Source organism: Alexandromys fortis, unplaced genomic scaffold, assembly GCF_014885135.2.
Source record: "Alexandromys fortis isolate MF-2015 unplaced genomic scaffold, M_Fortis_MF-2015_v1.1 scaffold_166, whole genome shotgun sequence".
Lineage (NCBI taxonomy): Eukaryota > Metazoa > Chordata > Mammalia > Rodentia > Cricetidae > Alexandromys > Alexandromys fortis.
Window position 1 is genome coordinate 2,875,785 of NW_026068102.1, and position 23,479 is coordinate 2,899,263.

At 35.6% G+C, this 23,479-nt stretch overlaps 1 protein-coding gene across 3 annotated transcripts in view; it reads right to left on the reverse strand.

Moving 5' to 3' along the window:
- The window catches only part of LOC126489580 (lysine-specific demethylase 4C), a 181,075-nt gene that overhangs the window by 118,300 nt on the left and 39,296 nt on the right, over positions 1 to 23,479 (reverse strand). For all 3 annotated transcript variants that reach the window (XM_050123921.1, XM_050123922.1, XM_050123923.1), the window contains exons 5-6: positions 10,575 to 10,768; positions 5,852 to 5,901 (exon numbers count right to left, since the gene is read on the reverse strand). In XM_050123921.1, the coding sequence (XP_049979878.1) occupies positions 5,852 to 5,901; positions 10,575 to 10,768 (244 nt within the window). The remainder of the gene's footprint in view (positions 1 to 5,851; positions 5,902 to 10,574; positions 10,769 to 23,479) is intronic.

Genomic DNA, 23,479 nt, shown 5'->3' on the forward strand with positions numbered 1-23,479 from the left:
CAGCTCTAACATGCAACAGGAAACAAAACATAAGATATTGCTCAAATGAAAAAATATACTTATCTTAAAACAGACATAAAAATTAAAAAAGAACTACCATATGACATAGAAATCTACATATAGGCATATATATACAAAGGAAATGAAATCCATACACTAAAGAAACAATCTACATTCTAGTGTTCAATGTGTCACTATTCACAACTGAGAAGAAATGGAACCAACAGAAGTTGTCTACTAACTGATGAATAAGGAAAATGTGGTATATGTACAATGAAATATTATTATTTGGTCATAAAAAATTATTGCAACATAACAAGTTATCATACTAAATCCAGAAAATATATAAGCATAATGCGTCAATAAAGAAAAAAATCTATGTCTGATGTCACAACAATAATCCCAACACTAGGGAGGACTAAAACAAAAGGATTATCATGAGTTTTAGGCCAATGTGGAATATACAGTGAGCTTCAGGCTACACTGGCTAGCAGAGTGAAGACCCTGTCTTTAAATAAACCATAATTCAAGCAATAAATAAATGACAATAAACTAAAAGATTGTGACATATAGCTATGATATATATAAAAAAAGAACAAAAGAAGAAACTATGAGATGTTGTGTGGTTTCTGATGCCTATAATCCCAACACTTGACAGGACAGTCAGGTCACCTTCCACAATACAGCAAGTTTAAGATAAAACCTCTAGTCCAAAAATATTTTAATTTAAAAATTTAAAGATGAGAAGAAGCCTAGACATTAGAGACTCAAACTTCTCTGGTTTTCCTCCATTACCCAAACCACTGCTGAGAGAAGTACCAGGCAGAGACCACAGTGACTTTCAGATCAAAGATGATGCGTCTCCTAAAAACTACCTTGTTTTTTATCTCCTGAAAAGAGTGCTTTTATAGTTGACAAGTTATTGTTTGCCTGAGACAGGGTCTTATATAGCCCAGGCTTACCTCAAACTTAATGTGCAGGAAAGAATGACCCCAGATTTCTATTCCTTTTATCTCTTCCCAGTGTGCACGACCACACCAAGGTCTATGAGTTCTTAGAGACTAGACTCAAGCCAAGCACTCTACCAACTGAGCTGTATCTCAAGCCCCAGTTATTATTTTTTTCAATATCAAACTGATGAGCAGAAACTTATACCTAATTTTTACGTTCTGTAGATTGTGGAGGCCCAAAAATGTGAACCTATTTCCCACCATGTCTGAAGGTCAGAGAGTCTGAGGGTGCCCAAAATTGTTGACAATGGATGTGGTTACTTGGCTCTTTTGACAGTAAGATGGCACATATAGGCAGATCTACTCCATCCTGACAAGTGGTCAGGATATGCAAGCATACTTCTGTTCCTTCTTTTGAAGCAGGAGGTTTGACCTAGGGAGTGGCTTCCTTCAGGTACAAATATTCTGATACTTGATATAAGGGTGACTTCACTCCCTAAACAACAAAATGCTAATGTCTCAAAGTACTTGATGTCTCAAAGTACTGAAGCAGTTAACTGTTGGAGTTGTTCTTTGAATATGTTAAAGAAGTCTTTTCTTGCCTTCTTCCATTTTTTTTTGGTTTTCTTTTTATTGGGGTATAAAAGTATATGGAAAATTAAAGGCAGGCAATTTCAGTATTCACTGGAACTCCATCCCAATATTATCCTATGTTTCTGTTTCATTATTTTTATTCACGTCTTCATACTCTTTACTAACTTTTCTGATCCCCATGCCCCTACCGTGGCAAGTAGTATTTTTGTAGAAGCTGGTCTCTAACAGTAGATAATTCTCACATGAATTATTTTTGCATCTCAGAGGCTACTTCATTGTAAATCTTTCCCTGACATGTGACAGATCCCACATGTATACATATGATGAGAATTCTTTAAGAAAAAAAGATCAAACAAGTACAAAGATAACAAGATGTTTTTTTTGGCTTAAAACCTATCCTAATTCTATGCTCAAAAAACACAGAAATGTTCATTTTTTTATAAATTTCTCCCTGATAACTGATAAATCTCTTTCTATATTCTTTCTTCCTAGAACTACTATAAACATACATGAATATTAAAAAACAAAAACATTAACAATTAGCCAGGTGTGGTGATGTATATATTTAAGGACTAGGAAAGTGGGTATATTGAGTTTGAAGTCATCCTGGTCTATGTAGTAAGACCCAGTATCCAAATGGGTAAAATTTAAAAAATTAAACATATAGTAGGTTAATAAAAAATTAGTGGAGTATGAGGTTTAGGGACTACTACATTACTATTATTGATATATCCCAGCTACTTTTTACATGCAAATAAACCGAAGCTGCTAGATCACTAACTGCTCTCCATGAAAAGGAATGAAGATAGGTCTATCACTGAATTACTTTTTTTAAAAGATATTATTTTATATATATGAACATTTTTGCCTGCATGTGTGTATGTATATACATTACATGAATACTCAGTGCCCAAGAAGACCAGAAGATGGTGTTAGATTTCCTGCAATGGAGTTAGAAATTTGTAAGCCACAATGTTGAAATCAGGTACTTCTGAAAGAGCAGTAAATGCTCTTAGCCACTAAGCCATCTCTCCAGCACAGATTTTTATCAGTTTTTTTTTTTTAAAAATATGTATAGAAGTCCTTAGATTGATTGCTCAGAATTAGGGACATTGTATTAGCCAGCTTTTCAAAGTCAGACATTGTAAAATGACATTTTTAGACCATCAATAAATGAATGCTTAAGGGAATAATATTTATCACATTGAAATAATAAAAGTATAGCAACCTAATTCAAAGAGAAAGGTATGAACACAAGTCAGTTTCAAATCTGTTCATGATCAAAACGACTTCCTGATCATATTACAACTTGTTTCTGCTCTCTTGTCAGGACTAATATGACTAAGCCAAGGTTCTTATGAATGACTTTTCAGAAACTGACAAACTTTGAATATAATTTCAAGAAATACAGAGGATGGCTGCTTGTATTCCATGCACAGAACTTTATTCATTCCCCAGCAAAAAGGATGCCAACAAATCAGGGTACAAAAGTCTGCTCCCTGGGTTTCAAAACTGCTAACAAGCCTGAAGTATACATATATACTCACATATATGTCTCTATCTATAACTCATGTGCTCATTTATTAGTCTTTCCTAATAATTACTCTTCTACCCTCCCTTGTAGAATATTGATTTTGTTAAGTAAGGTGGTAGCTAGATGCAGCTGCTGCAATCTATAATAGCAACTACTTAGGAGACAGAATGATCTCATGAGTATAGGAGTTAAAGGACAACATGGGCAACAGTATTAATCCATCAAATAAAAAAAAATGAGTAAAAGCGAACTTATAAAGTCTTAATTGAAAAGTAATTACCTGTTCAAATAATAAGTGAGGTTACACATTATAACACGTAAACAGAAGAATGCATTCCCTGCTGGTCACTCACATTCCCAAACTTGCTGTACATCATCCCAAATCATATCTTTTCGTAATAATTAAAATTTTCACAAATGAAAGCAAGTGATTGTCATTATTTTTAACAAAATTTTATTCACAATAAGATTCAAATAGAATATGCTTTCTCATTAAAAAATGACATTTCCAATTTACTTCAATCTGGTTTTGAAATAATTTAATACAAAAGCAAAATCATTGTCCTTTTTCTATAAAAAAATGAGAGTGAGATGTGGATATTTTAAAAACTGAAAACAATTTAATGTCTTTTTTTTATTATTAAACTTTATAATTATACTCTATTCTCTTCCAGCTTGGAATTCAACTGTATCAAACCAAACAGTGGAAAGAATTCAATGGCATTACCGTTGAACATAACAAGCAGACAATTGTATATTCTTATTATACGTATGCCCATATAACACTGGGGAGAAAGTATTGCATAAATTAGAAGGTCAGGTCTATAGAGATAGTTCATCAGGTAAAATGTTTGTCATACAAGTATCAAGACCAATGTTCTGATCCCTAGAACCCAGGTATGTCAATAAGGTATTATAACCAGTCCGCCAAAGTGATCCCTGAGCAAGCTGGCTTGGCTAGGCTAACTAAATGGCTAACGAGGTCTGGGTTCAAGTGAAATACCCTACTTAAATATATAAGGTGGAAAGCAACTGAGAACGACAACACCAAACTCCTGTGCACACACACAAATGCCAACACACACACACAATGAGAAAGCAACTGAAAGGCAAATTCAAATTCTTGACTTTGTTAAATACAGACCTGATAGCTTTTAGATAAAATATTCATAGGTGTCAACAAGCAAAATTTCGGTAGAAATCAAAAATGAATGCACTCATGAAAAAAAAAGGTGGCCATAAAGATTATTGTGTACAGACAAGATAATGGCAAATATCTCTACCTGCTTTTCATTTTATATATCAGATGTTGCCTTGATCTAGATAGTCTATAATTCTCTAATATATATATATAGCATTGCTTTATCGTTATAATCATCTGGCTGATGTCTGGTCATTCATATAAATCCTTCACTGTCTATAGGACTTTCATTTTTTTCCTTCCTCAAAATGATACTATAAAACAGTTTTAGTTTAATGTTCTTCGTCATTAACCAACTTTGTTGACCTTACTGATTAAAAATATTGTACCTTTATTTCCCTTGGATATTATCTGTTGTAGTTTACATAATAAACTTCACAGTATGACCCCACACCACAAAGCTGTCATTGCTCCTTTTTAAGTTCTTTGGTCATGAGTTTAATACAAACACTTAATTAGTTATCATAAAAAAAAAAAGAACAGAGCAACTTTAATTTTAGCACAAAGTTCATTGCCTATATATTCTGAATTGATGATAATCATCTTATAAAACTGCTTTAATCTGTTATCCAGAACAGTATTCACAATATTCTATTACTTCAGTAATTCATGAAAACAGTCCCTAAATTAAAATTCACAATTAAACTGCTATTTTTGTTTTGTTTTGTTTTTTGAGACAGGGTTTCTCTGTATAACAGACCTAGCTATCCAGGACATAGTTTTTGTAGATCAGGCTGGCCTCAAGCTCACAAAGATCCGCCTACCTCTGCCTGGAATTAAAGGCGTGCACCTCAATGGCCCAGCTTAAACTGCTATTATTACTGTAATAAAATACATTTAAAAACAAAACAAAACACTGTAGCCTGCGAAAATTATAATACTGCTTCTTACAAAGGTGATTCTGTACTATTCCTTCTAACAATTTCCTATAATTTAAATTAGGGAGATAAATTGTAGATATCATTATTAATTTCTCCTATAATTTGGATTAGGAATATAAACTGTAGATGCCATTATTAATTTCAGCTTAAACTGTCGAGCCAATGAGTTTTCTCAATGTCCTCAATGTTTAAGTGAAAGTAGGTAACATGGAGGGAAAATGTCCTTTGCCATATTAATAAAAGGCAAACCTAACATAACAATAAAGCATACATATGCCCGAGCAGAAGTGCTCTGCTTGCTGTAGTCTTAGATAAAGGCAGAATGATTGCTACCAGATATCACTCAAATTCAACTCTACTTGCTATTACCAATAGTTCATGACCAGCTGACATATTTGGGGGAAGAGTAAATAGCAAAAGATAAAGTTCAATGTTATTTAAGAAAGAAAAGAAATTGAGGAATAGTCAAAATGAATAGCCCAATGAAATATTAAACAGTAGCTAAAATCATTATGAAGATTATGTAACAGAAGAAACATCACAAATTAATATGAAAATAAGTAACATTATTCGATTAGGGTAACATTTAAAAGCCAACAGTTTGAAGAGGACATATATAAACACAGTAAATAAACTGCTGAACTACCACAAAACAAAAAGTATAAAATAAGAAATGGAAAGCAAGTTTTACCTTGGGCTAATCTTTCAAGTCGTTTTCCATGCTCTGGAGGAATAGCATACCTAAAATATTAAGAATAAATAAGAAAATGTTGTTTATAATATTATAGATAGTTATATAGATATAAATACCTCTGCTTACAAAATTTGAACACTAAACTGAACTTAGATAAACTGAGTAGAAAATAAGAAATCACAAAAGTCTGTACCTTAGATACAGAATGGAAGAAAATCAATATAAACTACCAACTTAAATGTCCAAGAGGCAATTGTAACTTAAAGGTTAGGGAGCAAAGGATCAAGATAAACAAACCCTCAACCAACAATTTCCTATGTACTGTAAATACTTCTGGGCATAGGTATTTTGTTTGTTTGGAAACTGGCCAGTTTTGGTATTGTTTCAAAGAAAACATTGGTTGCTATCTTTTTGTAATTTTTATTATACTTATTGTTTATGTGTATGAATGCACATGTGCATGCACATGTGTACCATCTGTGCTTGTGACGGTTAGTGAACAACTTTCAGAAGTTGGTTCTCTCCCACCAAGTTAGTTTGTAGGGATCAAACTTAGGTTTTCATACTTGGTGGCAAGAACCTTTACCAGTGAGCCATGTTTCAGACTTTATTGTTGTCTTTTAAATGTAGCTTTTACTTATCTATTTATTTCACAATTATATAACTTTAAAAAAAATCTGGATTTTAATCTTTTCACCCTAAAGAACAAAAATATTCATCCAACGTTCCCAGTGCAGTGGTTCTCAACCTTCCCAATGCTGCAACCCTTTAATATAGTTCTTCATGTTGTGGTGACCCCAACTATAAAATTACTTTCATAGTGACATCCTAACTGTAATTTTGCTACTGCTGTGACTCATAATGTGAATACTTTGGAGAGAGGTTTGCCAAAGGACTCTTGACCAACAGGTGTTAGTGCTTTAAAATATGCAGTATCTGAAATATTCCCTAAATTATGAACTAAAAACCTCATGATATGACAATTCTTAGCTGCTGACAGAGAAAAGATCAATTTTCTCTAAAAGTGTAAGACCTCTTAAACCCATCGTGTTTGAGTAAAAGATCACTCACTCATCCAAAAATAGTTCAGCAGCACAAATTCACCTTGGAGAGGTGGGGTGGAGGGTTAAAGTTGGAGTGTGAAGGGAAGAAGTGGAGCTGGGAATGGAAGGGTGAATATGGTCACAACATGGTATACAATATTCTCAAAGAACTAATGTTTTTGAAAAACTGGACTACCCAAGAGCAGTCACCCTAGTACCTGTGAAAAATAGGTAAGTTGATGTTTGTAAGTTCAAGGCCAACCTGGTCGATATAGAGATTTCCAGGACAGACAGAGCTGTGAACATAGACCTTGTTGGGGGAAGGGGGGAGGAAAAGAAAAAAAAAAAGAAAGAAAGAAAAGCTATTTTAAGTACTATAGCAAAGAAATGGAACCAACCTAATTGTCCTTCAACAGATGAATGAATGGATAATAAAAACATAGTACGTTTATAAAACAGAAGACTACATCTAAAGAAAAATGAAATCATAAAATTTGCGAAAACATGGAAGGATTTAGAATGTATGATATTAAGTGATGTGACACAATCTCAGAAAGGAAAGCAAAACAACCTACATGTTGTCCCTCTCATGCGGATCCTAGCATTGTAAGTGTATGATGAAACAGATGTACATGTTGGTATAGAAGAGCACAGAAAAAGAAAACAAGGAAAATATTAGGGTATGAGAAAGGACTGAAGGTAAAGGACAAATGTAAGGAAAGCAAGTATTATCTAAGTGTTTTGCTAATTTTAATTGAATCTTGAACTTTTTAGTTTTTTGATGTTAAGTACATAAAAATGTATTTGATAGATGTATTTGTAAAAATGCAAAACCCAATGTGAAGTTCCCCAGAATGGATGCTCTCTTTATAGAGTTCATTGAGATACAACTGAGTGGAGCTCCTGACCTCAGAGACACTGGACCAACATCTGGAGATCTTGGTCCAGCTAAACTCACTGTGTGATTATTTTTTTGTTTGTAAGTTCTTTATAATTACTTGACCAATAGAATGTTCTTTTTTGTTGTTACTAAAGTAGCACAAATTATACAAGTGGAAGTACTGGCAAGACAGGGATGTATACTATACAAATCATTCCAATGCTCTATCAAAGTGAAACTAGAAGAGGCTACTCTCTTCTTATGTGAGGAAAGGTGTTTCATGCTGGGAAGTATCGCTGATAAGCATCCAAAACAATGTATCTCCTATACTGTCAAAAAGATAGACCACATGCTCCTGTCTATATGTCAGCCTGCATATGTATGAATTAGAGAAAATTAAATTTATATTAGAAATTGACTAAAAACAGAAATAACCAGTATTACTAATAAGCTAATAACTACAAATGAGTAATGAATGTGGCATATACTTCATTTTTCACTGATACATTTTAAAGTCATTACAAAAAAAAAAATAGCATATGCCTCTAATTGCAACATATGGAAAGCAGAAGCAGAAATAATCACTGGAAGTCTATGATCCATGTAATTTATACAGTGAGTTCAAGAACCACATCAAACCAGTCTAGCACTTGTAATCTCAACACTCAGGCAACTGAAACAGGAGAATTACTATGAGCCCACCACAGTATGAACAATGAGCAGCCATCTTAATAAATACATGCACCACATATTGTTGCAGAGGTGAGTCTAACTACCAACGCTGTTCCCAAGTTAACAAAAAGAACACCTCAGAGCAGCGAGAACTTTAGGAAAATTTTCTTATCTAAAAGAAAAAGACTCACATACATGAAGTGTGGGACATGTTCTTTTTACTTCTTGTTCTCTTTTTCCTGGTTCCAATTCTCTAGTTCTAATTCTCTTGTTCTAATTATCTCTAATTTTAAGTTTCAGTTCTCTCGTTCTAATTCTATTCTCCCTAATTCTCTGGGCACACAGCTTATATACATATTTAACAGCAAACTTCTGTCAATAAAAAGGGTTACAAAATCTTCTTAGGGTCACAATGTACTTCTGAGTAAAGATAAGTGGCAGAGCTATTTACCATGGGAACACATAGGCAGGGATGAAGAGTGCTGGGCACTTCAGTACTTTAATTAAGGCTAGCATGAAATGTGTCCCAAATCTAAAGATATATTTTCTTATCCTGTGTTTAGCCCCAGAGTACAAGGAGAAAATTATAAGAGAAAAGCTTGTAACATTTTATTCAAGGCTGTGAGGTCAGGCTGTCTTCCATAGTCCTGGCTATCTGCAACGCCTTTCACATGTAGAGCTGCTTCTCACTGGACTTGATTAATTCATTACTTGTTATTCCTATCCACCATATAAATTTTAGGACTAAAATATAAAGTTACTAAACTGAGCCTTGAATTTTGTACCATAAACTGAGGTTAGAAGTTTGTGCCGAGTGTTAATTGCTTAAGGAATTTAGTAGAAAGTAGCTGCTGGTCTCTTATCAGCCAAACCTGGCTAAAAAAGTTGACATAGCAGTTCTAGGTCACTTTGTGCTAATAACCTTGGTTAGACACCTGCAATTCCGTCCTTGTGCATATTTGCAAAGTTTTTAACTTACAATTTGTTCACAGAGACATTCAGTCTAGTCTGAATCTGCTCTTGAGGTTATGAATCAATGAATTGTATGTGGCTTTTCTTAGAAGTGAAAAGAAACTGTTGTGTTATTCATGCCAGTCTTGGGCTAGTGATAAAAAACAGGGCCTAAATGTCTTATAGTCCTTGTGGGACAATAGATCTAGTTATGAAGCATATCCTAGTATATTTGCTACATATCAAAACTATACAGCTTAATGAAAAGGTATCATCCTGGCTATCCATGGATATATATGTCCATAAGATTGAGATGTAACCATATATACACACATCACGGGAGATTACACATTACATTGCAGGTATTGGGAAGATACCATTTACACACATGAATTTACAGGCATAGGCAATCAGTATTATATGCAATATTTTCAATAAGCCCTGCCTATAAATTTCCTCCATCAGGCCAGGCGGTGGTGGTGCACGCCTTTAATCCCAGCACTCAGGAGGCAGAGGCAGGTGGATCTCTGTGAGTTTGAGACCAGCCTGGTCTACAGAGCTAGTTCCAGGACAGGCTCCAAAGCCACAGAAAAACCCTGTCTCAAAGAAACAAAATAAATCAATAAAATAAAAAAAAAAATTCCACCATCAGTTGATCACCATGGATGTCAGCCTTATAAATATCAGCTGTCATTTGTAGCAATTGTGTCATGGCCCACAACAGCTTGTGACAATATTTCAACTTAAGTGTGTTGCCATTCTTACCAATACTATTTCCCATGGACTGCTAATAGGTCCCCTGATTCATTCTCCTTGTCACATTAATGACCAAATGAGGATTATCATTAAGAGAAAGCTGAATCAACAGATCAAGATTCTTCTACATCCAAGATGTCATGTTTTTAATTTTATCTCAAAATTTCTAACAAATACTCAAAGAAATAAAGACATTCCATAAATTACTTCAGATAAAGATATTAATCCATGGCATACAAAATGTCCATAGGAAACCACTGGGCTTAAAGTTTCTACTCAAAAATCTGAGAAGAAAAGAATGATTATATGGTTACAATCCAAAACTTCCTTACACTCTATCAAAGAATTCTCTTCAATAATGCACAACACTCAATGACTCACAACTCTAAAGGATGTGAATATTAAATTAGTGACTTGCCAAGATTTGGGCTCCCCAAAATGTAGATAATTAATACTGTAGAGATCCATGTCCTCCGTATGCCATGCAAATGTTGTTTTCCACATGCCAAAATAGAGATAGGGGGTATTTACACCCTCAATAGAAATACCGCACTCTTCTTCAACCACATCCAAGACTGTGTTTAGGCGAGCTATATTCCATTCATCCACACCCTAGATAGAACCAAAACAGGGAGAAAGAGAGCAAAATCCATATTAGCAAATGAAAAACAGCATTTATTAATCAAATGTCAGGTACTACACTATTATCTTTTATTGCTTAAAAGTGAAAAATATAGCACTTACTAAAAAGTGATAAGCATATATCCATTAAAATTATTCCAAAATTACTACCAACATATTGTGTTTCTATACAATTAACAATGTAAAATTGTATCCAATAACTGCATGATTCCAATGAAAATTAAACGTAAGTACTCATTTCCCACTTGGTGCTATCTAAGAAAATAATAATAATCATCTTTAATTTAAAGCAGATAGCCTGAGATATAATGCTGATATTTGGTACATATTTAATTTGGGAGATGAAGGTTTTTATTGTTTGTTTCTTGTTTGGACATTAGTTCTGAGGGCCTATTCAACATAAAACATCACCTTAGGAAACCAATAGTAAAACATACCTTCTGACAGCCCTCCCCCAGTCATGCCTATTTTACTTTAGTATGTGATCCACTGTGTCCTACCAATTTCATACTCCTGGAAAAATCCACATTTTTCCAAACCATAGACCCTGTGCTCAGAGTAGTTCTCAATAAATAATAACAGCATATATTTCCAAGAAAATTTTAATACATAATTTCAACTGTAAACAACTCATCTAAATTTTGGTAAAATTACTGGAATAATTTAGTTTTGTTTAGCCCCAGTTAGTTAGGGGAATGGGTGAAAACTAGCTATAATTTCTGATCTAAAAGTAAAAGGAATTTTGTTGTGTTATTGTTTGTTTTTGTTAAAAGTGGCTGGAATGGTAGTAATGCCTATGGTTTTGGAACTTTAGGAACTGAAGCTAGGAGGATTAAAAACCGGCTCAGCTCCACAGCTAGTTTAAGGCCAGAATAGACTACATAAACCTTATCTCAAAAAAAAAAAAAAAAAAGAAAAGGAAAAAAAAAAGTACTAAAATAGAAAAAAAAATTCTGATTTTTAAGAATATTTACCAATTAATAACTAATTTACTATAATTCATAGCTGTTTAGAATGTTTTGGCAAACAGTATTGTTTTCCTCACATACTTTCCTTATAGCTAAATTCTAATACCCCAAACTGGGTATATCCATAAAGATTCATTTCAACCTCCACAAAGTGCTATAACAGAGGGGCATTAAATCTTCTTCTATGTGAACTAAAAGGGTTCTCTCTAATAAGTATTATAGTGGCCTTATAAACAACCCTTTATATCATTTCCCTTTTATACTAAAGACCTTTAGGGTTGTTCTAGTTTTATTTTAATCTTTAAACCATTATTTAATTAATAAACTAATTCTATTTCCTAACACTTTGGTGTAAGGAAAAATATTGATGAAGCAGTAAAAAAGGAAGAAATCATTCAAACATTTTAGTTCACAAAATAACTGTGTTATATATAACTTATATATAACTGAAGCTCTGGAAACTGACCAAAGTTTTCTTTAAAATGCAAGATTTACACTTTAGGGATCATAGAAAAGTGCAATAAAATTCTGTAATTATTTTCTCATTTATAGGATGACATCTCTTAATTCAGGTACAACAAAACTTCAGTCCATACACTTTAGCAAGAGTCCTATTTACAGAAGATTTACAGAAGATTTTCAAATTTAATTAATATGAATTAATTAAATAAGCATCACAATGTAGAAACCATTTTGAAACTGAATGATCATGCAAATAAACAAGCCACTTCATTGAATTCCTACATAAGACAACTTTCCTAAAGATCCTTAGTCTTGCTGCAGTTCACCCACAGGAACATATGTCCATCTCCTAATAACTGAGAGTCTTGTACATGCCCCCAAGATCCCCCTATTTCTTCTTGACAGATCCATTCAGCCTTTCCTTTTAGCACATCTTCAGTTCTTTCTGGCTTGGCCAACTCACTGAACCTCTCTACCAGTGACCCAACGCTGCCAGACTAGGCTGACACTCACATAGGGAAATTAAAATCCTCCTTGATGTCCTCCATTCTGATCTCCCCAAATTTATTCTTAGTCCTGCTATAGCCTACTAATCCGAGCCCCACCTCCCAAACAACCTATATTCCCCTGTGACTTGGCCCCAGGACACCCCAAGTTCTTCCTATAGTGTCACCTTTCAGCGGGTTTTTTTTTCTAGCTCATCATTTATGACTCCTCAATGACCCGTAAAACAGCACTCTACCATGGACCCCACACCCACTACACTTGGCTAAAACATAATCATTCCAACAAATCAGCTGCCTACAGAATGAGAAAACAGAAAACATTTTTACCAACTATATCTTCCGTAGAGGTCTAATATTCAAAGTATATAAAGCAATCAAGAAACTAGATATCAAGAAAACAAATAGCCCAATTAAAAAGTGGGGTACAGATCTAAACAGAGAATTCTCAATAGAGAAAACCCAAAGGGCTGAAAAGCACATAAAGAAAGAAAGATAAGGTTCAACATCCTTAGCCATCAGAGAAATGGAAATCAAAACTTCTTGGGAGATTTTGTCTCATACCTGAGAATGCTAAGATCAACAAAACAAGTGCCAGCACATGTTGGCAAGGATATGGAGTAAGAAGTCGTCTCATACAATGTATGAGTACAGTAGGAGTACAAACTCATTCAACCACTTTGGAAATCAGTGTGGTGATTCCTCAGGAAGATCAAATCAATCTGCCTCAAGATATAGCTATACTGTTTTTGGTCATATACCCAAAGGATATCCATCACAGAGACACTTGCTCAACAATGTTCATTGCTATTCTATTCATAATAGTCAAAAACTGCAAACAATCTAAATATCCCCAAACAGAAAAATGGGTAAAGGAAATGTGGTACATTTACATAATGAAGTATTACTCAGCCATTTAAAAAATGAAATCTGCAGGCAAACTGATGAAACTAGAAAAAAATCATACTCAGTGAGGTACTCCAAACACAGAAAGACAAATATGTATATATCCATTTATACATGGGTAATAACTGTTAAGTCAATGATAACCAAGCGCAAATCCATAGAACCACAAAGATAAAGTGATTATAGGAACAGATAGATAGAAATAATTAGGAAAAAGAAAAAGGATATTAGTGGATGAGGGGAGCCTCTGGAAAGGGAGGATCAAATGGTGTTGGGAAGGGAAGAGGGGATAGTAGTAGAGAATATGGGAAGACAGCTAAAATAAGGGACATTTGAGGGGTAGTATGGAAACCTAATACAACAGAAATTTCCTAAAATATATACATATACAAATGCAATCTAAATGAAATCACCAAATTTCTTCTCACCAAATGAAGTTTCCATTACTAGGTTTGGGTTATCTAATTGCATTGGCCAAAGGGGCCCATGGGAATCCCCAAGCAACCCATAATGCTGATGAGACTACTGGCTGCTCTCAACAAAGTGAAAGCAGGGCCCCATTGCTAAAGCCAACACCTACGCAACTCACTAAACATGGAGATGACAGCTAGTGAGAAGGCTCTTCACAAAGCCATCAATCACCCTATGTCCCAAGGTCTGTGTTAGAGGAGGGTATTCTACAAACTATCAAAAGAGAAACAAAAAAACCAAGCCAGCAACAAACCCCTTTATGTAAAATGGAGTATTACCTAGCGTAGGATAATGCTTTTGTACCCTATAAAGATTTGTCACTTGTATTGGTTTAATAAAAGGCTGACTGGCAATAGCCAGGCAGGAAGTAAAGGCAGAGCGACATGACCAGACTACAAGAATTCTGGGAAAGTGAAACTGCAGAGTCTGCAGTCACCAGTCAGATGCAGAGGAAGAAAGATGATAATGCCTCACTGATAAAAGGTAGATAACACAGACAAGATTTATGCGTTAATTTAAGTTGTAAAAGCTAGTTGATAATAAGCCTGAGCTAACAGGCCAAACAATTGATAATTGATATAAACCTCTGTGTGTTTCTTAGGGATTAAATGGCTACAGGGCCAGGCAGGACAGAAACTTCTGTCTACAACTATCTACAAGATATATTGGCACAAAGCTTGTGGGGATAACCAAGGAATAAGTGATATGACTTAAAGCTCCTACTCAATATTGCTCAAGAATCTGAGACTAGATAGTCCAGGAACATAGGGGGAAATCTAATAATACTGGACTTATAAGAAAGAAAATAATAGTGTAGTGATAAAAATTCCTAATGATATTCTATTATATTGATAGATCAGTATCTTGTTCAACCATCATCAGAGAAGCTTCCTCCAGCAGCAGATGGTAACAAAGACACCCATACATAGTCAGTCATTACACAGAAAGTGAGAGCCCTTGGAACACTCAGCCCTAAATGGGATGTCTCCAACAAATCATTCCCCTCAAGTTCAGGGAAGCCCAGAGAAAAAAAGAGGCAAAAAAAAAAAAAAAAAAAAAAAAAAAAAAAAAAAAAANAAAATGAAGGCGTCAGCGGGGATGGAGGGCACCAAACTAACATAAGCAAAGCTCATATGAATTCACAGAGACTGAAGCAGCATGCAAAGGGCCTCCATGAGTCTACACCAGGTCCTATGTGCTTATATTATGGTTCCCACCTTAGTATTTTTATGGGATTCCTGAGCGTGCAAACTAGTGAGTCTCTGATTCTTGTGTCTTCTCTTGAGCTCTTTTCCTTCTGCTAGTCTATCCTGTCAGACTTCAAAGTGATAGATTTTGTTTTATCTTATTATATTTTAGTTTGATATAGTTAAAAATGCATGAATGAATGAATGACTATAAACCTAGACATTAGGGCAAATAATCATAACAGAACTGTCATTTATACCTACCAGGAGAGAAAAAGGTCAGTTTTCTTCAACAGAATGTCACTGGGTCTATTAACCACTCCAGGGAAGACCTTATATTCAGAAGTAGTTGAAGAACAAATAATCGACTCCACAGTTTTTTCTATGCTTTCATTTGCTTATAGTTTGGTTTGTTTTCTAGGTTTGGATGTTTTGTTATTGTATTGGATTTTTGGGTTTTTTTTTTTTTTTGAGAAAGAACGGAAAGTTGGGTGTGGAGAGAGGAAGAGATGATCTGGACAAACAGGAGAGAGGAAGAATGTGATCAAAATATATTTAAATTTTAGAACTGTTAAATAATAAAAATATGGCAGAAAGAGAGAGAGAGAGGTTGTATAATCAGTGGGCTAGGGTGCAAGCTAATTCCATGAGTTCAAGTCTCAGAACTCACAAAAAGCAAATAAAAACAAGTCAATCTAGGTGTTGTGATATGCTCTTAGAATCTTAGTACAATACTAGAAAGGCAGAGACAGATGGATTCCTGTTTCTACTTGGTAATGTCTAGGTGAGTAGGAAACAAAAAAAAGGTAAACAGAGCCTGAGGAATAATACCTAAAGTTGCTGTATGCTAGACACGTACAGGAAGAGAGAGACAGAGAGAACTCTTTAGTCAAATGCTGGGTTTTCAAAATCTGATGTTTTCTCGATGATTCTTTCTTTATGTCATGGCAACCACCTCTGTTCAGTTCTAACATGACAGACAGTAGTCAACTTATGAAGGTCTAGTCTCTCCACAGAACTATTATAAAACAATTTCATATCCAGAATAAGCAGAGTCCTAAGGCAGAGAGTCCCAAGGCTACCTAAAACCATATAAATCCAGAATTATTTCCTCAAAGATAGTTAGAAAAATAGTATTTCTGAGTCCATATAAAAACTTTTGAAAATGTAAATATTTTATTTTAAAAAGTACGGGGGGGTTTCAGATACACTGGGATTCATAACCCATTAACATAATAAAAAAGATTAGCTGTATTATGTTCCAAAGCTACATGTGGTGGTATACATTATATAATCACAGCCCTAAGATGTCTAACACAAAAACAGATCACAAGTTCAATGTCGGTCTCTTCCCTGGGCTACATAATGAGAACTTGTCTCAGAAATATAAAACAAAATCAAACTCAATGGAAAAGAGTACCTGTCTAGAATGAACCAAGTCCTAATTCCAATAACTGGTATATGGTAGTACACACCTATAATACCAATACATGGGGAGCACAGGATGATCCAGATTTCAGGGTCATCTTCAACTACACAGTTAATTTTGGAGTAGTAAAATCTACCTGAAACTTTGCCTAAAAGCAAATTAAATAACTGCCTTCATTTGATTCCTAGTGTGGTGATAAAGACCATCAGCCAAAATCAAATTCAGGAGTAAAGAATTTCATTCATCAAAGAGTTATAATACATCATACAAAGGGAAGGCAAAGGAAGGACTGGAGGCAGGAACTTAAGCAGTGGCCTCAAAAAATACTACTTATATATTTGTTCCTTCTGGTTTATTTAGTTTGCTTTTTTATACGATGCAGGACTACTTGCACAGTACTACCCACAATGGGTAATTAGTGATTACACATCAATCACTAATTAAAACAATACCCCAGAGCTTTGCCTACAGGACTATAGAAACATTTACTCAATTAAGATTCCTTGATATTTTTGACAAGTAGACAAAAACAGACATCATAAATAAGAAAGATAATTAATCACTTCATAATTTATGACAAAAAATTACTGAAAGAAATTATTAAAGATTCTGAAGTTTCCAAGTCTATCATTTACACCAATAACAACAAAGAGGTCATAAAAAGGAGCTCATAGATGAGCCAGATTATAGTATTTCTCCTATCATGAAAATGTCATTTGTAATGTTAGATTAGATGCTGTATTGTTGCTCTTTCTAATGGCTGACTGTAACATAAGGGGCTGGCCTGCTTGTTTGGGTTTCTGTCCCACCCGGTACCCCAAAACTATTTAGCCCCAAAGAAAATCACAAGTAGGTCTCCATAAATTATAAGCTGATTGGCCCATTAGCTCCAGCCTCTCACTGGCTAACTCTCACATCTTGATTAACCCATTTTACTGACCTATGTTAGCCATGTGGCTCAGTACCTTTTTCAGTGAGGCAGATCACATCCAGCTGCTTCGGTGGTCTCAGCAGGAATGAGAGGAATCAACTTCCTCCTTCCCAGAATTCTCCTGTTCTCATTACATCATTTCTACTTCCTGTCTGGTTTTCCCACCTATATTTCCTGCCTGACCAATCAGCATTTATTTAAAACATGATTGACCAGAATACATACAATTCTCCAGTACCACTTCCCCCTCTTTATTTTTTTTTTAAAAAAAAAATAGGAAAATATTCATAGTCCATTTTTTGGGAATGTGGGCATAGTATTTCAGGCTACTTCCAGCTGGTTGGGGGCACTGGTAATCTTATGGGGACCTAAAGAAAATTTAGAGTTATGATCTCCTGACTGATGTATACTGTGAGTTTTGATCATCTCAGGCAGCAGTACTGAACCTGTTCTGGATGAAGAACTCAGACATCTGGGCCATCTATTCCTGCCGGAGACTTCTCAGGTGGTCTTCCTTGATCAAACTGGATTTTTCTTAACTCTGAATAAATCCACAGCCTCTCATTTTCTGTTGAAACAAAAGCAAAATCTCTTCTCCAAAGTAACATACCTTTTGACTTCAACTGTGAAGTCAAGGTATTGTCAAAATACCTATCTTGGATTAATTCTGCAGCATTTATAAGCAAATATCTTTTAGCAACTGTTGCTCCTTCCTCAGCATTTAAACAATTTAAAGAGAGCATAATAGCATACAGTATCAAGATTCTCTGTATATTTTCCATCTTTATTCAGCTTTATTTTAACCTCTTTCTTTTATTTTTACTTTTAACTTTTGGCTTTTTGAGACAGGTTCTATGTATATCTTTGTCCTGGAATTCCCTCTGTAAACCAGGCTATCCTTGAACTCACAGAGCTCCGTCTGTCTCCCAGGCTACTCTCTTTCTTTTTTTCTTTCTTTTTTTTTTTTTTTTTACTCTGAGAACTTTAACCTTTAGCCTGTATATATTTTTAACCCATTGTAAACCATTTAGAGGTTTTCTTCCTCTTTGAATTTCTCTTTATTGTATATCTCTCTTTTTCTGACCACATGGATCTTTAATTTGCTAAGGAATATGGAGAAGTTTTTGCCACAACTCTATGGCGTTTTAAGGTCCTTGCCAGGAAGCAAGCTCCAATACTGTGTCCATAAACAACAGTCAAAAGCTCCTATGGCATTTTCTTGCAGGAAGCAAGCTGCAACAATGTATCCATAGCTCCACAGTCCAGACCGCCTGCTTGAAAGAGTCAAGAGTTTTCCCTGGCAGGAAGGCCCAGAAAGCAGGCATTTTAAAACAGCTCAGATTTTTTTCTTCTGCTATGGCTGAAATCCGAAATGTTTTACTCTAGTCTTTTCCAAGCTTTCTCGGGCTTTCTGTGTATGTAGTTATACACATGGGCTCCATTCTGTAACATAAAGGGCCAGGCCTGCTTGTTTGTTGGGGTTTTTGTCCCGCCCAGTACCCCACATCTCTTTAGCCCCAAAGAAAATCATACATAGGTCTTTATAAATTATAAGCTGATAGGGGCTAAACAGTTGTGGGTTACTGGGCGGGAGGGCAGCACAGAAACCCAAACAAGCAGGCCAGCCCCTCATTTTACAACTGACAATAGCATTTATTTTAACTGACTTTCCCAAAAGGTAGCTAACTTGATGCATGAATCTCAAAAGAGGTGGGATAACTCATATAATAGAAAACCATTTTATAGATGCTAGGTTCTCCATCTATAATAACTAACTTCAGTCAGGATGAGCTCGTTGACTTTTATAGCAGCATTGTGATATATTTTTTTCCATTAGCACATTGATCTATGGCATATTTAAATTTAAGAATCTTTACTTAATACTTATTTTTAATTACTTTGCAAGAGATAAAACAACGTGCCTCTGTTCACTTGTTTATCATTCCCTCCTATGACCCTTGCCACATCCTGGCCAATATCCCCTAGAGCAAGCTGTTCAAATAAAAGACCAGTCACCAAATTTACACAGATTTACTAATTATTTAAAGTTAGGCAAAGGGAAATTATTCTCGCAAATCTATATGATTCCTATGGCTATAAAATTTCCTTTAAATCTTCAAGGAAGTGTTCATGAAGAAATGAATATAAGATTTTGTTGGTTCTTTATTATTCAAAATTCAATGCATCTTACACCATAGCCTGCACCATTTATTCCATAGTTAAAGTCAATTTAACCTTTCAATAACTAAAATGAAATAACTGATCCACATTAAAAGATATTTTTATTCAAAGGAGATTCTTCTCTTGTATGATACATGAGGGTTTTCTTAAAACTTTTGTGAAATAAGAATAAAATTCAACTACTGTGAAATTCATTTTGTCTTAAAGTAAGTTACAATCTTTTCCCAGCAAGGGTATCTTTGTGTAACAATCCGAGATGTCCTAGAACTCCTAGACTAGGCTCAAACTCACAGAGGTCCACCTGCCTCTGACTCCAAAGTGCCTGGAATTTTTTAAAACTTTTTATTGATTCTTTGTGGATTTAACATCAATGCATCCTGAGTCCATTCATTTCCACATCCCTTTATATCAGATCTGTCCTTGCAACCTCCCCCCCCAAAATAAAATAAACTTTAAAAGAAAAACAAACACCAAATAAAGAAGTCTCAATGTAGAAACTGTAGTTTGACACAATGACCCACACAGTATATCCTTTTGTCCATGCATCTTTACTTTTAAGTGTTTATTGCAATTGCAATGAGTTATTAATAGTCTGGATAGCAGCCTTTGTTCTGTTAAACCATTGGTAGTGGACCCTTACTGGGACTCCTCCTGAATATCCTAAAATCCTGTTGGTGCCTTGTGTCATGGAGATCTTGACTCCTTCACGTGCTCCAAAAATTTATAGGTGAGGTGGATTTTTTGTTGGGGCAATTCATAGCCCTGGTTTTGGACCTGGTTGATCAGTCTGCCAGGGAGAGCTCTCCAATACTACCACCCCTGCCTCCTCCCCCCAACACACACACATAACACTAGCTCATCCATCCACTGCAGCAGGCTGTAAGAAGCAGGGCCATTGTCCTGCTCTCATGCCCTTGTGGCTGGCTTACCACACCCATCCAGCTCTACTGTCTTGCCCAGGCATGGTGCAGGGCCCACTCTCCGCTCTCCCAAGTGCTGCAGTTAGTGAGGTTCAAAGCCAGTACTCCCTCCTCTCCTGCCTAGAGCAGTTGGCAAAGAGTTGGGGTGAGGGATGGCAGGGCATTTTCCCTCACCAATGTTAGATGGGGGGGGGGGGCCGGGCAAGCTCTAATGTGCTGCCCAGGCAAGTTGCAGTGTACACTCTCCCACTCTTAGGATCCAAAGTCCATCTATCCCATCAGTAAACACTTTTCAGAAAAAAAGACCTATTTCCCTTTTTGAATTCCTTTTCAAAAGACTTATTTTTACTTATGTGTATAATGTTTGTATGTCTGTGTGAGTGAATGTCCAGTATGTGGCTAACAATAAACTCTAGAAGAGGATGCTAGATTCCTCAGAACTGAAATTTATAGACACTTATGAGCTTCATGATATCGGTATTGAGAAATGAACTCCAGTCCTTATTGGAGGCTATGGGAGTTACAGAAGGTAACAAATGTGTTCAGATGTCAACCAACCAGAAGAATGATTCTCTGGTGGAAGAGAATCCCGTCCGAGAAAGGACTGTGGGACCAACGACTCTGAAAACCATTACTCCTGTCTGTAATTTTGCATCTGCAAAAGCAGCTATGGTGTCTCCTCAATACCTGCATTACAGTGTATAATCCCATGTAATTATGTATATGTAATTTCATGATTGCATTTCTATCTTATGGGTGGTTAGAAAGATGACTTCTCATTAAACTGTACAATTTTGATATATAGAAAATATACTAGGATATTTCATAACTAGATCTATTGTCCCACAAGGACTATAAAACACTTAAAAGACTGCTTTGTTCCTTTTACTCAGACTAACACACACATACACACACAAAGCAACAATTTCTCCCCAGTCTAAAACAAGCTATACACGTTTTAGCTCATTTTTACCTCAGAGCAAGTTCAAACTAGAATCTTTCTGTAAACGGATCATCAGTTAAAAAAAAAAAAACTTTACGAATATGCACAAGATCAGAGATGCAGATGTCTAACAAAGGTTATTAACACAAAGCAACCTAAAAAAAAAAGCATGCCAATTTTTCACTTACTAAGTGAAAAACCTATGTCTCTCAGCTTGTCTCTGGCCAATGTGCCCCCAGCCTCTGATCACAGTTTTATATCAAAAACTTTGAAACCTTGCATTGCAAAGGTCAATGGCCTGACTCCTGATCATTTACCCAAGGAATATGCTATGACCAATGAGATGTAATTCCTGTAATTTTTTTTTTCCTATTACCCCAAACCTCCTGTAAAAATGTATTTAAGCTAGGTAGAGAAGCGAAGGAGAGTTGAAGCAGAATTGAAACAAGGAAGAACTACAGAGAATTAGAACTTAGAAGAAAATTAGAGGACAGAAGAACAATAAAGAACATGACTCAAACAACATGTGTGTCAATTTATTCCATACTCTTCAGATAAACAACCTTTAAGCTCAGTTTTGCTTTACTGTGGACTTCCTCCTTGAATACTGGAGGTGCCCTTGAAGAGCTGGACTTTCAAGCTACCAAAAAAAAAGTCCTCCAGAAGAGCAACAAGTATTCTTAAGTCATCTCTTCAGGTCCTCCTATGGCATTCTTCAGTAAGAAATGCTTAAGAGTTTTATAGTAATGCTTTATTTTCTTTCCAGAATTCTAGACAATTAGCAACTACAGATCATCTTATCTTACAAACAAGTTCTGTCACAAGTAATTATTTATTTGAAAAGACTGACTGCTCATATTAAAGGTAAATATTTGAATTGAAAGGACAGAATTGGGGTAGAGGGATGGGACTCTTCAGTCAAAGAAAAAAATCTTATAAACCCAAAGTTTACTACCTAAAGACTGAACCACTGAAGATTGGAGGTTAATAAAGAAATGGTTCCAAGCAGAAGTAACCCAACACTCTTAGAAGAAAATCTTCATCCATTTACATATGGAACTTTGTCTCAAACTAAGAACAAACGTCATTGTTTCCCTAGACCCAATTCTCAGGGTCTATGGATTTTACAGATGATTCCCCACTGCCCTTCCCTTCCCTTTGAATCTCTACGTCCCAGCCCCCAACCCTGGCAGTGGCTAACCTACACAAAGCCTGCCAGAAAACCATGGACATTCCCACCTCTGTCTTATGCTAGACCAACTTCTCAGGATTGCCCCTAGCTTTGTGACAAAATACCATAGGCAATTTTCCTGTCCTCTTGTTTAAGCTTCCTATGGATCCCCTCAAACTATCTCCCCCTGGTCTTCCATTACCCAAATACCCAACACCAACAAGCATTTCCCAATGAACACACCTGTCCAGCAGACCAGAGAAACAGGCAACACTCAGCCAAAACAGTCTTGGAAAATTCAGAGAGGAAACAGAAACCATGGAACAAAACTCCCACCCAAGCAAGACAGAAGCTGAAATCAGCACCTAGAGCTATAATCAGCCCAAACCCAGATACGTACATACCAGCATAAGAACACAATCAATAACTAGGGCAATATGTCACCACCAGAGTCCAGCCATCCTATCACAGCAGGTTCTCAATGTTCAAACACAACTGAAGTATAAAAAAAAAGACCTTAAAACCAACTTTATGAAAGATGAAAAAGGTCCTTAAAGAAGAAAGGAATAAATCCCTTAAAGAAATCAAGGAAAGCACAAAAAAAAAAAA